The 22,724-nt window shown below is 43.2% G+C and overlaps 1 protein-coding gene across 1 annotated transcript in view; it reads left to right on the top strand.

Moving 5' to 3' along the window:
• The first annotated feature begins 1,426 nt into the window (after positions 1 to 1,426).
• LOC144762612 (uncharacterized) overlaps positions 1,427 to 22,724 on the top strand; it is a 35,027-nt gene continuing 13,729 nt past the window's right edge. Inside the window, exons 1-2 of the mRNA XM_078647839.1 lie at positions 1,427 to 2,573; positions 3,325 to 4,254. Coding sequence (XP_078503965.1) covers positions 2,264 to 2,573; positions 3,325 to 4,254 — 1,240 coding nt within the window. The 5' untranslated portion in view covers positions 1,427 to 2,263. The remainder of the gene's footprint in view (positions 2,574 to 3,324; positions 4,255 to 22,724) is intronic.

The following is a 22,724-nucleotide window of genomic DNA, read 5'->3' as shown; positions in this document are numbered from 1 at the left end:
ATTGACATACACAGCAATGTGTACGAAAATGCCAGAACCTAGCGCCAGTCCCTGGCGGTGTGACCCCAGCACCACCATCTACCCAGCCAAGGTAGCCATTGGCACATGGACTGGTGTCCATGCCGCTGGCTAGGCTCCGCCGCATCAGTCGCGGTACCTACCGCCGGTCCCCGGCGGTGTGACCCCAGCACCACCATCTACCCAGCCATGGTACCCATTGGCACATGGACTGGTGTCCATGCCGCTGGCTAGGCTCCGCCGCATCAGTCGCGGTACCTACCGCCGGTCCCCGGCGGTGTGACCCCAGCACCACCATCTACCCAGCCATGGTACCCATTGGCACATGGACTGGTGTCCATGCCGCTGGCTAGGCTCCGCCGCATCAGTCGCGGTACCTACCGCCGGTCCCCGGCGGTGTGACCCCAGCACCACCATCTACCCAGCCATGGTACCCATTGGCACATGGACTGGTGTCCATGCCGCTGGCTAGGCTCCGCCGCATCAGTCGCGGTACCTACCGCCGGTCCCCGGCGGAGCGTCACCGCCATGGTGCATTGCATACAGCCAATGGCATGGGTGTTCAATGTGGCATGATGCAGATTTGAATAATGCGGAAGCGGCGCGCCGCCGCCGCGGAGCCGGTCATTGGATGCTTTTGAATGATGCACCATCGCGGTAGCGCACCCCGGACACCCGCGGTGCGTCACCGCCATGGTGCATTGCATACAGCCAATGGCATGGGTGTTCAATGTGGCATGATGCAGATTTGAATAATGCGGAAGCGGCGCGCCGCCGCCGCGGAGCCGGTCATTGGATGCTTTTGAATAAGGCTGACCCAGACAACCAATTGTAGCACCTTATCAGCTTCCTAACGACCCCATGGGCCTATAAATCTGTGGGAGTGAGCCACACATTCCCACTGCTCACAGAGCCTGCTGCCTGGGACCCTCTCCTGCTGCTGCCTGGGACCCTCTCCTGCTGCTGTCTGGGACCCTCTCCTGCTGCACACAGAGCCTGCTGCCTGGGACCCTCTCCTGCTGCTGCCTGGGACCCTCTCCTGCTGCACACAGAGCCTGCTGCCTGGGACCCTCTCCTGCTGCACACAGAGCCTGCTGCCTGGGACCCTCTCCTGCTGCTGCCTGGGACCCTCTCCTGCTGCACACAGAGCCTGCTGCCTGGGACCCTCTCCTGCTGCACACAGAGCCTGCTGCCTGGGACCCTCTCCTGCTGCTGCCTGGGACCCTCTCCTGCTGCACACAGAGCCTGCTGCCTGGGACCCTCTCCTGCTGCACACAGAGCCTGCTGCCTGGGACCCTCTCCTGCTGCTGCCTGGGACCCTCTCCTGCTGCACACAGAGCCTGCTGCCTGGGACCCTCTCCTGCTGCACACAGAGCCTGCTGCCTGGGACCCTCTCCTGCTGCTGCCTGGGACCCTCTCCTGCTGCACACAGAGCCTGCTGCCTGGGACACCTCACAACTCACTTCCGCCACAGGTCTGCCATATCCACAGGGATGTCAAGAACAGATAAGATCCGTGCCAGTCCATTCACGAGTGAGGAGCTGGATGTCCTTGTGAACGAGGTGCTGGCACAGTACCCACGGCTGTTTGGTGGCCCCAATGTCGTGGTAAGTCACCATGTAGGGAGCAGTAGGGCAGGGTGGTGTCAGACGTGTATTCATGATGCAGCTGTATGTTATTTTGGATGTGTGGTGCTGACAAACACTGACAGACAAGATGTTTGCAGGTGGTGGGAGTGTGTGTTTTGCATTATGACTCTGTCCTAGGCCAATACTTGTATGTGTGAGTGGGATGTGCTACTTTTTGGGGCAGACATGACCAACGGTTGTTTGCCTTGTAGCTGGTTGGACAGTGTCCGCTTGTGATGTAATTTCAGGGTGCCCCTGTAGTCATAGTCAGTGTGCCCCACAGAGTAGGTTCAGTGGCTGCCCTTCCAAAGTTTGTCCATCAGCCAACTTACATGCTACAGTTGCTGCACACTGATTAGTGGATATGCCACATCAATGCCCTGTACAATTTATGATTTACACAGTGCTGTCGATGCATTTGTGTTGAATCATCATTCTTCAGTGTGATAATCATGGAGACTACGAAGCTCAATGTGTGCATGCATTCACTAATGTTTATGCCATGCAGAGTGGCCTTGTGAGGGTACCCCCAGTTCTGGAGGGAGGGGGGTCACTGTGCGTCCAGATTCAGTGTCTGGCTGCTGTACTGATAGATGCTGACATATGACAATGTGTAAATGTTCATTAGTCCTTCTTTACTCTCATACCTGCAGCTCAAAGTACACCAACGTAAGGCTGTCTGGAGGGCCATAGCAGCAAAGGTGCGAGCCCTGGGGGTATCAAACAGACGACACACACACTGTCACAAGAGGTGGGACGACATCAGCCGGCTGGCTAAGCAAGTGGCAGAGATGAAGTTGGGGATGGTACCACGCACAGGGCGTGTGGCACGCCGCACCATGACTCCGCTGATGGCACGCATACTGGCAGTGACCTATCCAGACCTGGATGCACGTCTGAAGGGGCTTCAGCAGCAAGACAGCGATGGTGAGTATCCGGGGAGGGAGAGTTTGTCTGGGAGTGGATGCATGTGTAGAGTGCCTGTGTCTGCGGTGACACATGTGATGTGCGTGTGCTGCCATGCTGTGATATGTGATGTGAGTGGCAACTGTGATGTGTGTCTGTATGAGGCATTGGCCCACCATGGCCTTACTCTGCAGCTCCTGGCTGCAGTTTTCAGTCCTTGACATATATTTTGTTGTCCACATGGTCACTCTTCTTTGTGATGGTGGGTGTAGTCCCTATTATGCTGTACAGCTGTGTCCACTTAATGAGTGTTACAGCATGTCAGTCTACTTTGCATGCACCTGCATGGTAGTGGCCCACACATCTGACAACAATGTGAACCCACATTGGCACATGGTGATTGTAATGGCCTATTTGACAATGTGGCATGTGTAGACAAAACAGGTGTGTGTATTCCCCTCTGGATCCCTTTAGGCTCTGGAAGTGGTGATGTTAGTTGTGGCTACATCATGTCCGTGGGGCAGGTCCATATGGGCTAGGGGAACACCATCCATGGGCAGGGTGTAGTGCTGTGTGTCATCGACATTGGTCCACTCCTGCCTGTTTGTCCGCATGACAGGCACAGTTGTGGTGTAACTGGTGTGTAGCAGCACAATGATTTGAGGGTGTGGTGGTTACCATGTAGCTATAGGCCTCTCATGTGCTGCATTGCTCTGATATCGTGTGACCAGACTATGACACTTATACAACCATGTTTCTGTCACTAATGCAGATTCGGAAGACACCACGGCGGAACATGATCCTGAAAGTGGTGGGGAGACCAGCACGACAGCGGCAGCAGAGCAGGGTGAGACGGAGCAAAGTGACACTGACCACACCAGCGCTACTGAGGGTGACAGGAGTATGCATGAGGAATCTGTGGCTGAGACACAGAGTACCACTTCATCTGATGGCAGGGGGGATGAGTCCCTGTTAGCAGCCACAGGGGATGGGGACTCTGCTGCTGCATCTGACTACCAACGGCCACTGCCCAGCCTCCCATCCACTTCCTCTGGGGCTGGCCGTATCCGTGTCACTAAGAGGGGACGTGTGACATTCACACATGGCACCGCAGCACCTGCACCTGTCCCCCCTGCTGCCCTCAGTGCAGAGTGCGTAGAGCTCCTGCGGCAACTTTGCGTGGGCCAGACCGCCCTGCTGAATGCCTTCAGTGCCCACGATTACAAAATAGGGCAGGTTCTGGCATTCATGGAGGGCATACACTCTGACGTGGGTGGCCTACATCGTACACTCCTGTCATTGTCAGGTACAGTGACGTCAGCCCTCCAACATGCCCCCTTTGCAGCTCAGGTGCCTGTGACGTCCACCCAGTCAGTGGCCACATCAGATGACAGTGAGCACTTGGGACATACATCAAGTAAACGTTACAACACTAGGAGCACAGCTCAGACCCAAAGCAAACAATCCCGTCCACAGACTCCATCCCCAAAGAAGGGCAGGGACCCCCCAATATGCACAGACAAGGTGAAGTCACAGAAGAGCAAGGCCAGAAGAACATTGTGTCAGACATCAGGCTCACATGCTGCTGAGCCATCACCAGATATTGACTCTGCTATGCCCACAGAGGATGTGTGGGATGTCATGACTACACCTGGGGTGAACACAGGGACACACCCACCTACCACATCAACCCAAGAACAAAGTACATCGAGGCAGGTGGAGGGAAGCCCTGTTGTGACCAGCCCAGTCATTGTGGCAAAGAAGGGCAGTGTAGTGGCCATCCCTGGCAAGAAGGGACAGGAGGGCAGTGTAGTGGCCATCCCTGGCAAGAAGGGACAGGAGGGCAGTGTAGTGGCCATCCCTGGCAAGAAGGGACAGGAGGGCAGTGTAGTGGCCATCCCTGGCAAGAAGGGACAGGAGGGCAGTGTAGTGGCCATCCCTGGCAAGAAGGGACAGGAGGGCAGTGTAGTGGCCATCCCTGGCAAGAAGGGACAGGAGGGCAGTGTAGTGGCCATCCCTGGCAAGAAGGGACAGGAGGGCAGTGTAGTGGCCATCCCTGGCAAGAAGGGACAGGAGGGCAGTGTAGTGGCCATCCCTGGGGTAAGTGGGAAGGTGGTCACTGTGGGGGGTACACCTTCCAGAGAGGCTAAAGTGGTCCGGAGGCGTAGCCAGCACAAGCGTACTGCAGGATCAAGCACTTCTCCAGAGGGAGTGGCAGTCTCTGCCCCTGAAGTGGAACAGTTGGGGGGTGTGCAGGTGGTGTCAACGCCACTTCCCATCAACCCCATGACAGGGAAGCAAATTCATATTCCAAAGAAGTGGAAGGGCACCCCTCCAACCTCTCCCACCCACACTGTGTCAAGGGCGTGCATGACTCCACCTCCACGTGCCACGGTGCCACCTGGTCCGCACAGCCCTCCACCTTGCAGGCCCTCTGTTATAGCCACACCACATGTCCCTCTGTCACACCAGTCAAGTCGACCTGCAGTCCCTGACACACAGCCAGGTTCCACTCCACATGACAGCCAGGAGTGAGTTGTCAACACCCTCAGACGCCTGTGCCACACATAGGTGTGCTACAGTACACCATTGTTAGCGATGTGGGTGTGTTCCTGGGCCTGTTGCTCTGATGTGCTCTCCCCTGCCAGGGACTCTGGGCCTGTTGCTCTGATGTGCTCTCCCCTGCCAAGGACTCTGGGCCTGTTGCTCTGATGTGCTGTACCCTGCCCTGCCAAGGACACTGGGCCTGTTGCTCTGATGTGCTCTCCCCTGCCAAGGACTCTGGGCCTGTTGCTCTGATGTGCTGTACCCTGCCCTGCCAAGGACACTGGGCCTGTTGCTCTGATGTGCTCTCCCCTGCCAGGGACTCTGGGCCTGTTGCTCTGATGTGCTGTACCCTGCCCTGCCAAGGACACTGGGCCTGTTGCTCTGATGTGCTCTCCCCTGCCAGGGACTCTGGGCCTGTTGCTCTGATGTGCTCTCCCCTGCCAAGGACTCTGGGCCTGTTGCTCTGATGTGCTGTACCCTGCCCTGCCAAGTACACTGGGCCTGTTGCTCTGATGTGCTCTCCCCTGCCAAGGACACTGGGCCTGTTGCTCTGATGTGCTCTCCCCTGCCAAGGACACTGGGCCTGTTGCTCTGATGTGCTCTCCCCTGCCAAGGACACTGGGCCTGTTGCTCTGATGTGCTCTCCCCTGCCAGGGACTCTGGGCCTGTTGCTCTGATGTGCTCTCCCCTGCCAAGGACTCTGGGCCTGTTGCTCTGATGTGCTGTACCCTGCCCTGCCAAGGACACTGGGCCTGTTGCTCTGATGTGCTCTCCCCTGCCAGGGACTCTGGGCCTGTTGCTCTGATGTGCTCTCCCCTGCCAAGGACTCTGGGCCTGTTGCTCTGATGTGCTGTACCCTGCCCTGCCAAGTACACTGGGCCTGTTGCTCTGATGTGCTCTCCCCTGCCAGGGACTCTGGGCCTGTTGCTCTGATGTGCTCTCCCCTGCCAAGGACTCTGGGCCTGTTGCTCTGATGTGCTGTACCCTGCCCTGCCAAGGACACTGGGCCTGTTGCTCTGATGTGCTCTCCCCTGCCAGGGACTCTGGGCCTGTTGCTCTGATGTGCTGTACCCTGCCCTGCCAAGGACACTGGGCCTGTTGCTCTGATGTGCTCTCCCCTGCCAAGGACTCTGGGCCTGTTGCTCTGATGTGCTGTACCCTGCCCTGCCAAGGACACTGGGCCTGTTGCTCTGATGTGCTCTCCCCTGCCAGGGACTCTGGGCCTGTTGCTCTGATGTGCTGTACCCTGCCCTGCCAAGGACACTGGGCCTGTTGCTCTGATGTGCTCTCCCCTGCCAGGGACTCTGGGCCTGTTGCTCTGATGTGCTGTACCCTGCCCTGCCAAGGACACTGGGCCTGTTGCTCTGATGTGCTCTCCCCTGCCAAGGACTCTGGGCCTGTTGCTCTGATGTGCTGTACCCTGCCCTGCCAAGGACACTGGGCCTGTTGCTCTGATGTGCTCTCCCCTGCCAAGGACACTGGGCCTGTTGCTCTGATGTGCTCTCCCCTGCCAAGGACACTGGGCCTGTTGCTCTGATGTGCTCTCCCCTGCCAAGGACACTGGGCCTGTTGCTCTGATGTGCTCTCCCCTGCCAAGGACACTGGGCCTGTTGCTCTGATGTGCTCTCCCCTGCCAGGGACTCTGGGCCTGTTGCTCTGATGTGCTCTCCCCTGCCAGGGACTCTGGGCCTGTTGCTCTGATGTGCTCTCCCCTGCCAAGGACTCTGGGCCTGTTGCTCTGATGTGCTCTCCCCTGCCAGGGACTCTGGGCCTGTTGCTCTGATGTGCTGTACCCTGCCCTGCCAAGGACTTTGCACTTCCCGATTGTGATTCACCAGTGCATAGTCTATGGCATTTGCACATGATTTTGAGAGTTGCTGTTGTCTACTTATGTTGTGTAGCTACATCTGTGCAATATGTGAATAAATACAGTACATTATGGTGTGTTTTCTCTCTCTCCTTACTGATTAAAGTCATTTTCTTGTTTGACTGAGTTCCATGGTCTATTTTGTACATCACCATTGCAAGGTTCTATGTGGCCATATGATTTTTAGACAGGGGGACAGGTTCTTCAGTCCATTGTGGCCCTGCTGATGTTGTACTCTGTGATGGTTATTTGGCAGGCCATGCAGTTTTCGTGTGGGTGAATTGCTATTGCTGCATACACTGTTCACAGGTCACCTTGGGGGACACTGGCAGCACAGGGTGTGCAGCTGTGCTGTGGTGTAGTAGATGTTTATGATGTGATGAGGTGTGTGTTTCCCTTTCTGTGTGCCCTGGCGTGTATGTGTATGGTCGTCTTGTGTTGGCCCTTGGTCCTGGTGGCATGGCTTACATGGCATGTGTGTGGCAGAGGTGTGCAGTGTGAAGGGTGTTAGTTTGTAGTGTATGTATGTGTGCCCCTGTATGGTGTGAGACACACATGTGTCAGGCAGGAGTTGTATGCCTGTTGTATGTTTTGTCTTGCCCTGTGTGGATGTTTGTATACAATTGTGTGGGCTGTGGGGAGTGCACTGGTGTTGTGTGTCCGTTGTCAGGCAATCCTGCTGTGCCTTTGTCCCTGGTTGTGTGTCGCAGTGTGTGTGTATTGTGCTTGTTGTTACAGTGCTTGTTGATGTGCAAGGGGGTGCACGGGATTGGCACCTGGCCTGTGACTACTTCGGGTGGTGTGCAGTGTTGGTCGGGGTGGTGTGTCGCTGTGATGTTTGGAATGTGTCCATGCCTTGGTGTTGCCCTGCCTTCTGCATTGTGCGCATGTGTTGACCGCGGCGGTGACGTGTCCGTGACCGTGACGTTGCTGCAGGTTGGCCGACGTTGTGTGTTCCGGATGCCGTGGGGTGCCTTGTTCTGAGGTGGGTGATGTGTGGGTGCCCATGTGGATGTGTTGTGCCCCCCAGCAGGATGCCAGTGTGGTGCTTGGGACCTGTGTCGGCATGTGTGTTGTGTGGTGTATATGTGTAGTGACGTACCTGCGGCGGCGTCCGCGGCGGCCCATCTGGCGATAGTGTTGCAGCAGGTACATGACCGGATGCATGTGGAGGGCTGGGTCCATGGGGTTCATGTCGGATCTCGGCGTGCGTGCTCCGCTGTAGACTTTCCGCCTGCTAGAGCTGTGCGGTGTCTCCGGTGCGGTGCGTCAGCTTGTTTGGCCCATCCTAATTTGTCGAGCGGGGCGGACGTCATCGACCGCGGCGGAGGGTCTCGATTGGCTGCAGCCGCCGCGGTGGCGGGCGCACCTTGATGGCGGAGCGAGGCGCTCCGCGGCGGACGGGAAATGACCTGTGTTTACATATCCTAATGTGGCGGACGTGATTTCCACTGCTAGCGGGCGGAAAAAGCTGTTTTTCCGCCCCGCCATCGTTTCGGTAGTGCCACCGCCCGACATCCTAATGGACCCCTAAATGTCTGTTTGCCAAAGGAAATCTATGGTAAACATAACAGGATAAAACACAACAACCCAGACCACAACATAACATCCAATGTGTAACACAACAATAAAACAATACAAGAAAGTGCACAAAACACAACTGTAAGTGCAAGGACAACACATCACTACCACAGCAAACTGCAGAACTGCTCTTGTCGCACTACACCACCTGCACAAATTGGTTTTCATAATACAGTGATTAAAGGCGTTTGCAACAAGCACTGCCTTACCTACCATTGTTGACATGTAATAGCACCAGTCAAAAATATGTCTGGCCCTATGTGTACAGTGAAACCTCACAGCCAGGTGTAAAAGAGCTGCTATAGGAAAACATGTTAAGCGGGTGGAGTGATATATAAAGGATACAGAGAAAAATGTGTCAAGAGAATCTGAAGGTTTAGGAAACACTGAAGTACAAGTTCAAATGTACAGTGCCTGCATGAGCTGAAAAAAAGTAAAAACCGGTATGTAAAAGAGTAGGTGATGAGAACAAGTTAAGACAAATGTAAGGGATATGTGATGCTGGGCAAGTAGGATTGGACAGTATAAATGCATAAAATATAAGAAGTGTACTTACCACCTGTAGCAATGATATTTGCTTTAACACCATAGGCAAATGTGTTAATTCCTTTTGGAAGAGAAATCTTCCTGACTGGTCTGCAAAAAGCATAATGAAAACATCAACTCAAAAACCATGTAAACTACACAAACACAATCTACATTAAACTATATGTTCATTATAGTCACAAGTGGTTTCCCAAATGTTGGTGCTCTTAAAAGTAAAAAGTAAAAGGTTCAACAGATTAAGTGGTGGCTAGTGGAATAAGACCCATATTCAGAATTGGGTGAAGTGTATTTACTGCAGGTTTTTAGCAGCAATACCAATTAAGCTGATTAGAGTTCTAACTGGGGTGAAAATCCAGTAAATCAACATACTCAACATGATTTTGCCACCTCTGGCATTATTGTAAAACTGGCTTCAGAAAATTACAGTCAAAATCAAGAACCTTTTACCACGTTATAGAGAATGCTAGGAGACAAGTGGAAATACCACAGAATTGTTCCACCTGCTCACAATAGGTGGTGTATTACATCACACCTCAAAAATGGCTAAAAGCACACGTTAGCAAATAAAATACGCCAACTGGAAATGTCTCAAGTATACATGAATATCTTACTTACCTTCAGCAATGCTCTTTCTGGTGGAACCTCTACCTATCCGCATATTCCTCACCGTTGGAATTTCCCCAGATACCAGACTGATTCTAAATGATTTTTTAGCACAACCCTGGTGCACTAGTAGGTTGTGTCATGTAGCTCAGCATTGGCTCTGCTCTGTCCAGGAAGTGATGAGTGAAGTCACATATAGGCACCACCCAATCGCTGGTATGTCAGTTTCTTTCTGAACACCATCCACATCCTCAGACGTGGATCCTAAAAATAAATTAGCTGTGCCAGTAAGCAGATCTCTACGTTTGGAAATTTTTAGATGCAAAACATTCTATTCCACAAAATGGGGAGGTAGGAAGATGGTGAGGAATCGGCACTTAAATAGAATATCCACTAGAAAGCGTGTTACAGCGTTACAGAATGTAACTTGTTCTTCTGATGAATATTTCTAACTGCAGATTCCTCACCTTTAGAAAAGATACCAAAGCAATATCTACTCCGAGTGATGGGTCTGTGGAATGACTAAGACTAAACAGTCTTGCAAGACTGAACAGCTAAAATGCCCTTCTTGACATACCTGGCTGTCAAGGAATTGGTGCTTTGTGAATGTGTGCACTGATGCCCACGTTGCAGCCTGACAAATTTCTAGGACAGGCGCTCCACTTACTAATGCAACAATAGCAGCCTAGGTCCTGGTGAAATGGGCCCTCAACCCTTCTGGAAGCCAATTCTTAGACACCGAATAGTAGATGTTCATGCAAAGGACTATCTGTCTGGACAATGTCAGTTGTTCCACAGCTTTGCCTTACGGTGCCCCAGAGAAACCAACAAAGATCTGACTGTTCAATGGTTTTTGATAAAATCAATATCAAAGCTATAGAAAATTTATTTGGATCCAAACAATGGAGACTCTTCTCTTCGTTCAAGGGGTGAGGTGGGGCACAGAACATCGGAAGAGTGATGGACTGCCTGATGTGAAATGAAGTCACAATGTTCAGCAGAAAGGCCACTATAGTCCTCAGCACCAGCTTCTCTAGGAAGAAGAAGGTGTGAGGTGGTTAGACTAATAGAGCTTGAAGTTCACTCATGCAATGAGGTGGCATGATTGCAATGAGAAAGACTGTCTTCAGGATCAGGGGAAGTAGGGAGCTGCTGTTTAGTGGCAACTCAGAAGGGTACACTTAAGGAAATGAAAGACCAAATTAGGGTTCCAAAGTGGCATCACCAAAAGTTTAGGAGGAAACATGTAGACTACATCTTTGAGAAAATTAATCACAACATGTGATTTTAACCAGGACAGTTGGATTCGATATACACACAATGATTGAAAGTGCTGACAGATAACCTTTAACTGTGCTCACTGAAAGTCTGTGTGGGCCTTAGACAGACCAAACAGTAACAAATCCAATAGTTTAACATGCAACTGGTCAGTGTTGCACGGGCCTCGCCAAGCCACAGATTTGTCCCTGCATTCACCGTGAATTGATTTTGTGGAAGGATGCCTCGTCCCCAGGATAAAATCCACTGCTTCTGGAAGTGGATCGAATGAAGTCAACTGCTGCATTAATCATCATACATTGACTAGTACATTGTGCATGCCTGGGTGCAAGATCCTGCCCTGCTGATGTGACCAAAGATGCTTCTGGAGTTACAGCCTGGTAGGAATGCCAGATGGCCATGCTCAGGAGTTCTGAGTACCACAATCTCCTGGCCCAATATGGAGCACATAGGATGATTTGGACTACAGTAATTCCTGATGTCTTCAGAACTCGGGGCAAAAAAGGAAGTGACAGGAAGGCATAAAAGGTATTGTGTTCCACTCTAGGCAGACTGCGTCTCCAATAGGGAGCCTTTTTGGTAACTTAAATGTGCAAAATTGTTGTCGCTGTGCATTTCTGGCATTGGCAAATAGATCTAACTATGGCTCTCCCCATTGCTGAAAGATACCCTACTCTGTTGTTAGTGAAGATCTTAACCACATTGGTGCTAAGGCAATTCCCGCTGGGTGCTGAAGAACTTCATTTCCCATTGTTCATGACAAGGTCAGCTCGTCATAAGCACAGCTCCAGTGCACTGCATGACGAGCTGGCCTTGTCATTAGCATCGAAGGGGTTAACCAGCCTTCCCTTGATGGATGGCAAATGGCACGCAACTCCAGTATACTGATCTGGAGGCACATCTCTGAGGTGACTTTCCCAACTCTGCAGTGAAACACCTGTCACCACTGTAGGCTCTGGGTAGGAAAGGGAGAGGCGCCTGCAATGACCCAGCTGCAGGCGAGCAGCCACCACTGCATATCTGCTGCAGTATCCTCTGAAACCTGGATAGTGTACAAGTTGCCTTGGTACTAGGACCACTGAGTTTCCAGATCCCACTGCAGAGTCAGCATGCCCCACTACCACCTGGCATGGACAACAAGCAGGATGTAGTAGGCCACGAGTCCAAAAAGTCTGGTAGCCATCCCCACTGAGTCCCGTAATTGAGGCTGAAACATCAGGATCATAGCCAGAATGCCCTGGACTCGTTGCTCTCAAGGAAAGGCTCGAAAAAGAACTATATCTGGTGAAAGGGAGCTTCACTGAAGGAGTCTAGTGTGACTTTGGTGAATATCGTCATCATCTGGAGGTGGTCCATGACTGATTGTGGGAAGAATTCCTTCAACAACCAGATGTCACGGTAGGGAACCATGGGTACCCCATCACTCTGAAGGCACACTGTGATCACTGCCATCATCTTTGTGAATACCAAGGTGAACTTGTGGGCTAAACAGGAGCATGGCAAATCAAAAACACTCATGGTCCACCTTGACTGCAGGTATTCCTGTGTCCCTGCAGGAGAGAAATATGAAAATAGGCCTCCTGCACATCTTACACCAGCATCCAGTGTTCTGGATCCAGGGCAGATAAAACCTGGTCCTGAATGAGCATCTTGAACCTGTCCTTCTGCAAGAATAAATTGAAGATCTAAAATAGGGGAAAGCCCTCAAATATTTTTCGACACTAGGGAGTAGCACCCAGTTCTGATCTGAATAGAAAGCAAGTATAGACCTATCCAGTAGGCATTGCGAATGAAGTTCCTCAATGCTTAATATGATTTCTGACAGTCAACAGGATATTATCTTTAGAAATACTGCATGTGTAACTAATTATTTTGTCAATAATATTATAAATCTGCCAACCACAGTGTGTCATCTATAGTGCCCAAAACCACAGAGTAGAAATACATATTTTCCTAACTTGTATGTTGATATGCCATACTGGTTTCAGTTGGTGACTTATGCTATCCAATAAAGACATGGTCCATGACTCAACACAATAACTTTCTACAATTGAGAGTTCATCCTTACAACATGGCACATAGAAGGATCAGAGCCTTAGTTATAGGCACTTTATCGATGCATACATCAAAGTGGTGGTGCACTGCCATATGGACCTAGGAAGGTTTTTCAAAATACGATGGTTTGCTGTGTCCAGCACGAATCTATGACATAATATCGAAACACACATTATCGTAGTACAAAATTATCGACACAAAAATATCGACATCAAATATATCGTCATCCTATACTTATTTAATCACATACACAAATATCGAAATTAAAATATCGCAATACATAAACATCAATATCAATTATATCGACCCCATATATATCGCAATATTTAAATATCGATAATTAAAATTTATAAACAGTACGTTAAAAATATCGAGAGTAAAAATATCGACTACAATAATATCGTTATTTAAGCAATATCGAACAATTTTATTATTATTCTATAACACTTGTAAACATTAAAAAATACTATTAGCACTACAATTCACATTTTACAACAATTTAAAAATACATAAATTTTCACATTTAAAAATAAATGATTTACACATGTATAAATTATTTATTTAACATATTTTATAAAGGTATGTATGCTCAACATTAATTAGCGTTTACCATATATGGTAATTAATTACACCAACAGTTTTTCAAAATTACAAACCAACCAATCAAAACAGTACAAACATAAACTCACCAATAGCTAACTAATTACTAAGTCCAAAACACTATATAAACAATTACATCCAACAAACAAATTACCTGAGAAAAGTAGAAGACAGAAAAGAATACTGTGGATACATTTGACGACGCCTACAAGAAAACTAAGATTCAACCTACCATTAAGAGGATTGAAAGTAAGTAACAAAAAGTAACTTAATTAAAGGAACTGCTAAAATTACACATGTAGTAAAAAGGACAAATTACTCATACATATGTATTGTATATTATCTCCTACCACTACAGAAAACTTCACTACTAAAGAACTGAAAAAACTAAGAAGAAAACTACGAAACTACTAACAAAGTAATTTTTTTTTTTTCTCGAACAACATTAAATTATTTAAGCTTTAACCTTAAAACAGCAAACAGACCTGCTTCCAAAAATATGTTAATAAATATGGATTTTAATGATTATTATTTTTTTTTACAGATAAAGACATCAAAGAAAATACAGGCCACAACTGAAAATTGAACAGATTACCTTACACCTACAACAGCATTAAAACTCTGCATAACAAGCAACTAATACAAAGTAAGTAAATTAAATGATGTGACAAACAGTAACTCCTAAAGAATAAAAAATTGCTAACATATAGTAATAATTTATGCATATATCCTTCTTTTTTTCTAGCACCACTACAACATCCACTAACAACAAATATCAAAGAACAGAATTCAACAAACAAAGATACAACTACCAAAGTAAGTATATCCAAACACTTTTCTAAAAGATAAAATAAGTAAAAGCTTTAACTTATAGCAAAACATGTAAAAGCTACCCAAAAAAATATAACTAAACAATTAACACAAATAATTATTTTTTTCAAGGAAAAAAAGACCAGAAAATACAGACCACAAGGAAAAGAGTAAAGAACATCAAAATCACAGACTAAACTTCAACGAAAGGTAAGCATGCACAATATAAATATTTATAATTCCCACTTAAAATACATATAACTATAACTATAATAACTATACCATATATTTCTAATAGATTTACAAAGGAGAAAATGACAGAAGGAGCTGAATTTGTTACCAGTCAAAAAGGGAAACTATTACTCTGCTACATGGGTTATACTTATACCCAAGAGAAACAATTTGGGATGAAAGTAAATTGGAAATGTTGCAAATATTACTCTAACAAATGTTATGGAAGAGCAACAACTAGAGAAGCAACTGTCCTTTACACCAGGGAACACAACCACCCTCCAAATATAACAGAAATAGAAGTCAGAACAGCATTAGAAAACATTAAAGAAGCTAGTACATGTTCCCAAAAACCTACAAGCCTAATTTTAAAAGAACAAATTCCACAAATCCCAAAAACAGCCACTACCAATTTCTCTCAAAAGAACAATATCGCGTACCAAAAAAGCAACTACTACTACCACTCCACCTCCTAAAACATATAGTGATATAAATTTAACTCATGACCAAACTATAACTTTAAACAAAATACCTTTTATAATTTACGACAATAAAAACAATGAGAAAAGAATAATAATCTTTGGTACTGCTATAAATTTAATAAAACTCCAACAATGCCAATTTTGGATGATGGACGGTACTTTTAACATCTGTCCCAGACCTTTCTACCAACTTTACACAATACATGGCTTATATCAAAACTGTAACATACCTCTACTATATGCACTGCTTCCAAATAAAACTAATTCAACATATATGGATGTATTAAACATTATCAAACAAAAAACAAATGACTATTCCCCATAAAAAATTATACTGGATTTTGAACAAGCAATGCTCTCAGCTATTTTAAAAATACACCCCCATACCTGTATCCAAGGCTGCTATTATCATTTTAATCAGTGTCTTTGGAGGCATTTACAAAAAACTACTCTAAGCATAGAATATGCAACAAGCTCATCTTTTGCATATCAAATAAAAAAACTGATAGCACTAGCTTACGTCCCTGAAACAGATGTGGCTGAACACTACAACCTTTTAATAGACAGCCAATTTTACAAACAAAATGAAGCAAAGTTAACTCCTCTCTTAGACTACTTTGAGGACACTTGGATAGGTAGACTCCATAGATCTGGCCACAGGAGAAATCCTAAATTCTTAATACCCTGGTGGAATGTTTGCAGAAGCACCTTAAATGGAGAATCTAAAACAAACAACGCAGTTGAAGGTTGGCACAATGCCTTCCTCCAATCAACAGGCCGAACTAAACCAACATTAGAAAAATTCATTACATGCCTCCAAAAAGAGCAAAGTTATCAGGAATTCAGAATGGAGCAATCCATTACTGAACTAACTCCAAAAACATCCAAACAAACAAAACAAATGCACAAATACCTAGAGCAACAAGTAAAGCTGTACCCTAGCACAACAGGCATGGAATACCTCAATATAATAGCCAAAACACTACTGTAAACTACTCTAAGCCACAAACAATCTAAATAGAAAAATGTTCTAATACAATAATATTACATTCATATAATTTATCTCGAAAAAAATTAATGTATGTAATATATATTATATAATTAAATATATATACACACATTAATTATGTTTGAAATAAATAAAACTAAACAATATTCATTAAAACAATACCCACCCACAATTAATATAATGTAAAAAAACTTACCAAAGATATTCCAAATGATGTAGAATCCATTTCCACCAAAATAATCCAGTTTCGAATACCAGTTACCCCCAAAAAAATGAAAAAATACAACTGTCCCAAAATAGATAAATCCATTCCACGAAGCTCTTTCGAAATACCATAAAAAACCCGAAAAATGTAAAAATGTAGAAAAAACGCTCCAGGAAAGCCGAAAAATTTGAAGAAGTGTCTACAAACTATTAGTTAATAAAACTAACCAACACTTCTCCCCCCAAAAAAACGCTTCCTTCGGACATCAGGAACTCCTGCAAGTGAAAGACATAAAAGAAATATTCCCACCCACATAAAATAACACATACACTCCTACTAAAAGTAATAGCAACATAATATTTCGAATAATAAACTTAAACATCGAAACACTAACTCTACACACAAGGCAATACAACACTAAAAAGTACGTTAAATGTACATCCGCAAACACAACACATCATAATCGCCAATACAACACATTTACTTCTAACAACACTAAATACGACCAAACTACTCTCAAAATTAATTCAAAACACAGTTAAAACATATTAAATAAACCTTACCTTCAGAGACGTGAAGTGTTTCCCAAACCGCTAACTGAACTTCCTCAAAATGACACAAAACGACCTAAAGCGGTTACAAAATAAAGGACCCAAAACTAAAGAAAATGATAGACATTACACACTTATTATTTAATGCAAGCAAAGTATTTGTTAATTTAATAAACCAATGAATACTATGAAAAAATAGTAATTTTTTATTTGTATTAAATTACTTAGAAAAATGTACACAATTTGTAAAATTATAAAAATAAATATGATAAAATACATAGGGCCCCATTAGGATGGCGGGCGGACTTTGCCCGCCCGCCATCCTCACGGTACTTGGGACCGGCCGCCATGAGGGCGGGGGTCCCGTTGGCAGCATTAGGATGCGCCCGCCACAGTGGCGGGCGCATCCTGTATTCCCATCATTGTGGCGGGCGGTGCACTCTGCACCGCCCGCCACAATGCTGAAAAAGCATTGCAGCATTTGCATGACGAAAGCGGCAGGCACCGCGCGGTGCCTGCCGCTTTCATTATGCAAATGCAGGGGGGTACCATAGGTACCCCCCTGTGTGCACCCCCCTACTGTGCTGCACTCTGGGGGCCCGTAGGGGGCCCCCAGAGTGAAGTCCGCCTGCCTTTCCGTGGCGGCATTGCCGCCACGGAAAGGCATTGTCGGATGCCTATTCTAATATGGCTGGCGGTGTCTGATAGACACCGCCACCATGTTATCACTTATCCGCCCCGGCCGCCAGGCGACCGGGGCGGAAAACAGGCGGGCGGTGTTTCTGACCGCTGCGGTCCCCTCCGCCATCCTAATCAGGCGGAGGGGAAATCGAGAGTGGTTGTCGGGCGGATTGCCTCCGCCAGGGTGGCGGTGGCCACCGCCACCCTGGCGGAGGCAATCCGCCCGACATCCTAATGGAGCCCATAATATTTATTATTATAATTGTAAAAATGTTGAAATGGTGTAAAAAAATTAACAAAATGTTTAACAAAATGTATAAAAATAAATATATTCTACAATATTTTTTCCAATAAAAATGTTTGTTACAAAATGTAATATTAATATATTTATATTAATATAAATACAAAACTATTGTTTACTAACAACATGTTTTTGAATATATACATTGTATATGTATTTTTCAAACAGTATATTTTATTTTGATGTATGACGTTACAACTCATACGTTTAGAACGCATACAATTACAAAGAAAATTTTACAACGCAAAAACTATTACAACGCATGTATTTACAACGCATGTTTTTACAACACAGATACCTTAACAATGCATACCATTACAACGTACATATTGGTAAGCATATAATAATTTTTTTAATTAAAATTAAGAGAAAATAATATAATTTAATTAAATGTAATATAATTTAATGTAATTTAATATCATTTAATACATTTTAATTAAATTTTTAATAATTAAAAATAATAATATTTAATTTAATTTAATGTAATGTAATTTAATTTAATTTAATTAATTTAAAATTAAATATATTTTAACCCTGTACCCCAAAAACCCAAAACTGACCCTGAATCCAAAAAATACCCTTTTACCCAAAAACCCAAAACTGACCCTGAACCCTAAAAATACCCCTTTACCCAAAAACCCAAAACTGACCCTGAACCCAAAAAATACCCCTTTACCCAAAAACTGAAAACTGACCCTGCACCCAAAAAATACCCCTTTATCCAAAAACTGAAAACTGACCCTGAACCCTAAAAATACCCCTTTACCCAAAAACCCAAAACTGACCCTGAACCCTAAAAATACCCCTTTACCCAAAAACCCAAAACTGACCCTGAACCCTAAAAATACCCCTTTACCCAAAAACAGAAAACTGACCCTGAACCCTAAAAATACCCCTTTACCCAAAAACTGAAAACTGACCCTGAACCCTAAAAATACCCCTTTACCCAAAAACCCAAAACTGACCCTGAAACCTAAAAATACCCTTTTACCCAAAAACTGAAAACTGACCCTGAACCCTAAAAATACCCCTTTACCCAAAAACTGAAAACTGACCCACAACCCTAAAATTACCCCTTTACCCAAAAACTGAAAACTGACCCTGAACCCTAAATATACCCTTTTACCCAAAAACTGAAAACTGACCCTGAACACTAAAAATACCCCTTTACCCAAAAACTGAAAACTGACCCAGAACCCTAAAAATACCCCTTTACCCAAAAACTGAAAACTGACCCTGAACCCTAAATATACCCTTTAACCCAAAAACTGAAAACTGACCCTGAACCCTAAATACACCCCTTTACCCAAAAACTGAAAACTGAGCATGAACCCTAAAAATACCCCTTTACCCAAAAACTGAAAACTGACCCTGAACCCTAAAAATACCCCTTTACCCAAAAACTGAAAACTGACCCTGAACCCTAAATATATCTGTTTACCCAAAAACTGAAAACTGACCCTGAACCCTAAATATACCCCTTTACCCAAAAACTGAAAACAGACCATGAACCCTAAATATCCCCCTTTAGCCAAATACTGAAAACTGACCCTCAACCCTAAAAATACCTTTTTACCCAAAAACTGAAAACTGACCCTGAACCCTAAAAATACCCCTTTACCCCAAAAATTACTACTGACCCTGAACCCTAAAAATACCCCTTTACCCCAAAACTGACCCTGGACCCTTAAAAATATCCCTTAAAAACAAACCAAACATATAAAATTTTAAATATAATTATATACTTACCAATACTTACATTGTAATGGTATGCGTTGTAAAGGTACCTGCGTTGTAAAAAAATGCGTTGTAAATACATGCGTTGTAATAGTTTTAGCGTTGGAAATTTCTTTGTAATGGTAGTGCGTTGTAAAAGTTGCGTTGTAATTGTTGTTTCCCATTTAATTTACTTATAACAATACTTATGTTTATTAAATATGTACTCTTTCAATTAAGTAATATTACCAATATTGTTTGAAATGTTTAATAAAATTTACACAAATTCCACTAATATTTTAATAAATATAAATGTAAAAAATAGATGTTATACAAATGTTTATTGTTGTTCTTTCTCATGTTAATAAAACATTTAATTTGTTCAAAAAAACACTACAGTATTTTATATTTTAATTCAATAAAATATTTATTGAATGACATTTCAATCTACATAACTTTACTATTCCCACTCCAGTCTATATTAATTTGGTGTAGGTGCTGGACACTAATTAAATATAATTTACTATTCCCACTCAAGTCACCATTAATTTGGGGTAGGTGCTGGACACGAATTAAATATAATTTAATTTTCTCACTCCAGTCTACATTAATTAGAGATAGATGGTGGAGACTAATTATATATAATTTACTATTCCTACTCCATTCTACATTAATTAGGAATACTTTAGCACACTATTTACATATACTTTTAAATTGCCACTCCAAGGAACATAAAATGCATGGATATATATGTTTATTTTAATAAAAATCCATACCTTAAACACTATATACAATAATGAAGTTTAAAAAATAATCATTTCTAATTAATAATTTTTATTTTCACAATTCAAATGTAGTATAATATACAAAACTGTACAGCAATATAAATAGTAAACCATTTTACTCACTCCATACACTCAACAAACAAATATACTTATTCCGAATGTGTAAATATAAAAAAAATGTAAAAAAATAAATAATATTATTTATATAAAAAAATTTGTTAAACATATTTTAAAATAGAACAATCTAGTAAAATGTAAATTTAAAAATTTCGCAATTTATTAGAAAATTTTTGCGAAATTTGAAATTTTAATTTTGTATTTAATGTACATATTGGTTTTATAAATGTTTTGACATTTTTTAACAAAAAATAAAAAAAACAATTTATGTAAATTATAAAAAAAAAAATTTTTTAATTTTTACATTTTCCCAAAAAATTTTAAATTTAAAAGACTTTTTTAATGTATAATTATTGAACATTTTTAATATTTTTCTCTTATTTAAATATATTTATTTAAAAATATTTTGTATATTATATTATTTTTAAATAATTATTATAAAATAAAATCTATATCAAATATCAAATTTATAAAAATATATATTTGAAAACATAATTTTAAAATTTTGAAATATTTAAAAAAAAAAAAAAATGTATAATTTTTAAATGTTTTTTTAAATTTAATATATTTTTTAATTTAAATCAAAAAAATCTTTATATTTATTTTTAAAACACTCCCCACCCTTATCTACTATAAACCCAACATCCCGCTCCTAAATTTATATATCAATTGATTAATTTTTATATAAAATTTAGATTTGAATTTTTTTAATTTATATATTCTCTAATTAAAATAAAATATCTGCTATTTAATATTTATAATATATACATTTTTAATACACTCCCCACCCTTATCCCCTATTAACCCAACATCCCGCTCCTAAATTTATATATGTTTTATTTATTTTTTTTAATTATATTTTATAGGTACACATTACTATTAAATAATAGTAAATATTACTAAATATTACTCAACAATAACACATATTACTACATAATTATTACTATATATTTTATTTCGATATTTTTACTATTTATCGATATTTCTTTACAACGATATTTTTACTTAGATATTTTTGTTATCGATATTTCAACAAACATACTTATTACGATATTTTTGACATCGATATTTGTGATTCCGATATTTTTCATCATCGATATTTTAACTTCGATATTATGTCACTTCGATATTAAAAGTTCGATATTATGTCTCAGTACCGTCCAGCACAACATTGCACAGAATCAACATATGCCTATCTGTGGACATAATGAGAAGGCCAATCCGGACCCGTCTGATGTTGAGTAACAGCTGGTAGGGCAAAAGAACCAGCAGGGTAAGCATGATAAAGCAGCCACCCTAAGAGAGAATTTCGTCAACAATTAATTCCTACTTTCATTTAAAAATATTTAATCACCTTTAGTATTAAATGCACTGAACATTAGCAGTTCCATAGTGTTGTATTGTAATGAAAGTACATCACAAAAACGCCACTGAACTAAATATTGAACTAAAACAATACTAACCCATCCATGACTAAGACACTGATCCTAAACCCACCCTCTTGGAAGACTATAAGGCGCACTAATTCCCTAGAAGGAAATTCGAATTCGGATTTTTGACCTATATTAACTCATCCTTGACTGACACCCTAACCCCAACTGACCCTAAATCCACCCTATTCTAACATAATGACTATACGACTAACCACTACCCTAGAAAGGAAATTTAATAATTAACCTTTGCTAAGCAATCTTCGACTGACACCCATACCCACACTTAAAAAAGAAAAGAAAACGTCAAACCCATGGTGTACTCGATCCTTAGCCTTCTTAGCAGGAGGCTTTTTCAGCTGAGTGAGCTGATCATTACATGCAGACCTTCTACGTGAACTGAGTGAGGATACTAGTTGTGAATCCTGGCAATGTGGAAAGAGGGCATAGTTTGCAAAGAGGTGGTTCTGCTCTTTTCTATCTCGTGAGAAGGGAGTTGTGGAATGGGCATCAAATATATGTCCTATCAGAACTGCACAAGTCTGTCTGACTGGATTGATATTATATGGTCAAACTGACCCTGAGCAAACTGATGTAATATATCCTGGAATACCTCATGGCCTTGACTTATTTTCTAGGTTGGTTACCCTTACTGCAGCAGTCACACAACCTGCATTTGTAAAACTAATTGGCGTCATTGTACGCTAATATCATGTCTCAATTGTATGCAGTGACGTAGTGCCTACCTAGCAGCAACACCAGCTCCTACAATAAGTG

Source organism: Lissotriton helveticus, chromosome 6, assembly GCF_964261635.1.
Source record: "Lissotriton helveticus chromosome 6, aLisHel1.1, whole genome shotgun sequence".
NCBI lineage: Eukaryota > Metazoa > Chordata > Amphibia > Caudata > Salamandridae > Lissotriton > Lissotriton helveticus.
The sequence above is the reverse complement of the archived record's forward strand: the minus strand, read 5'-3'. Positions and strand labels throughout refer to the sequence as shown.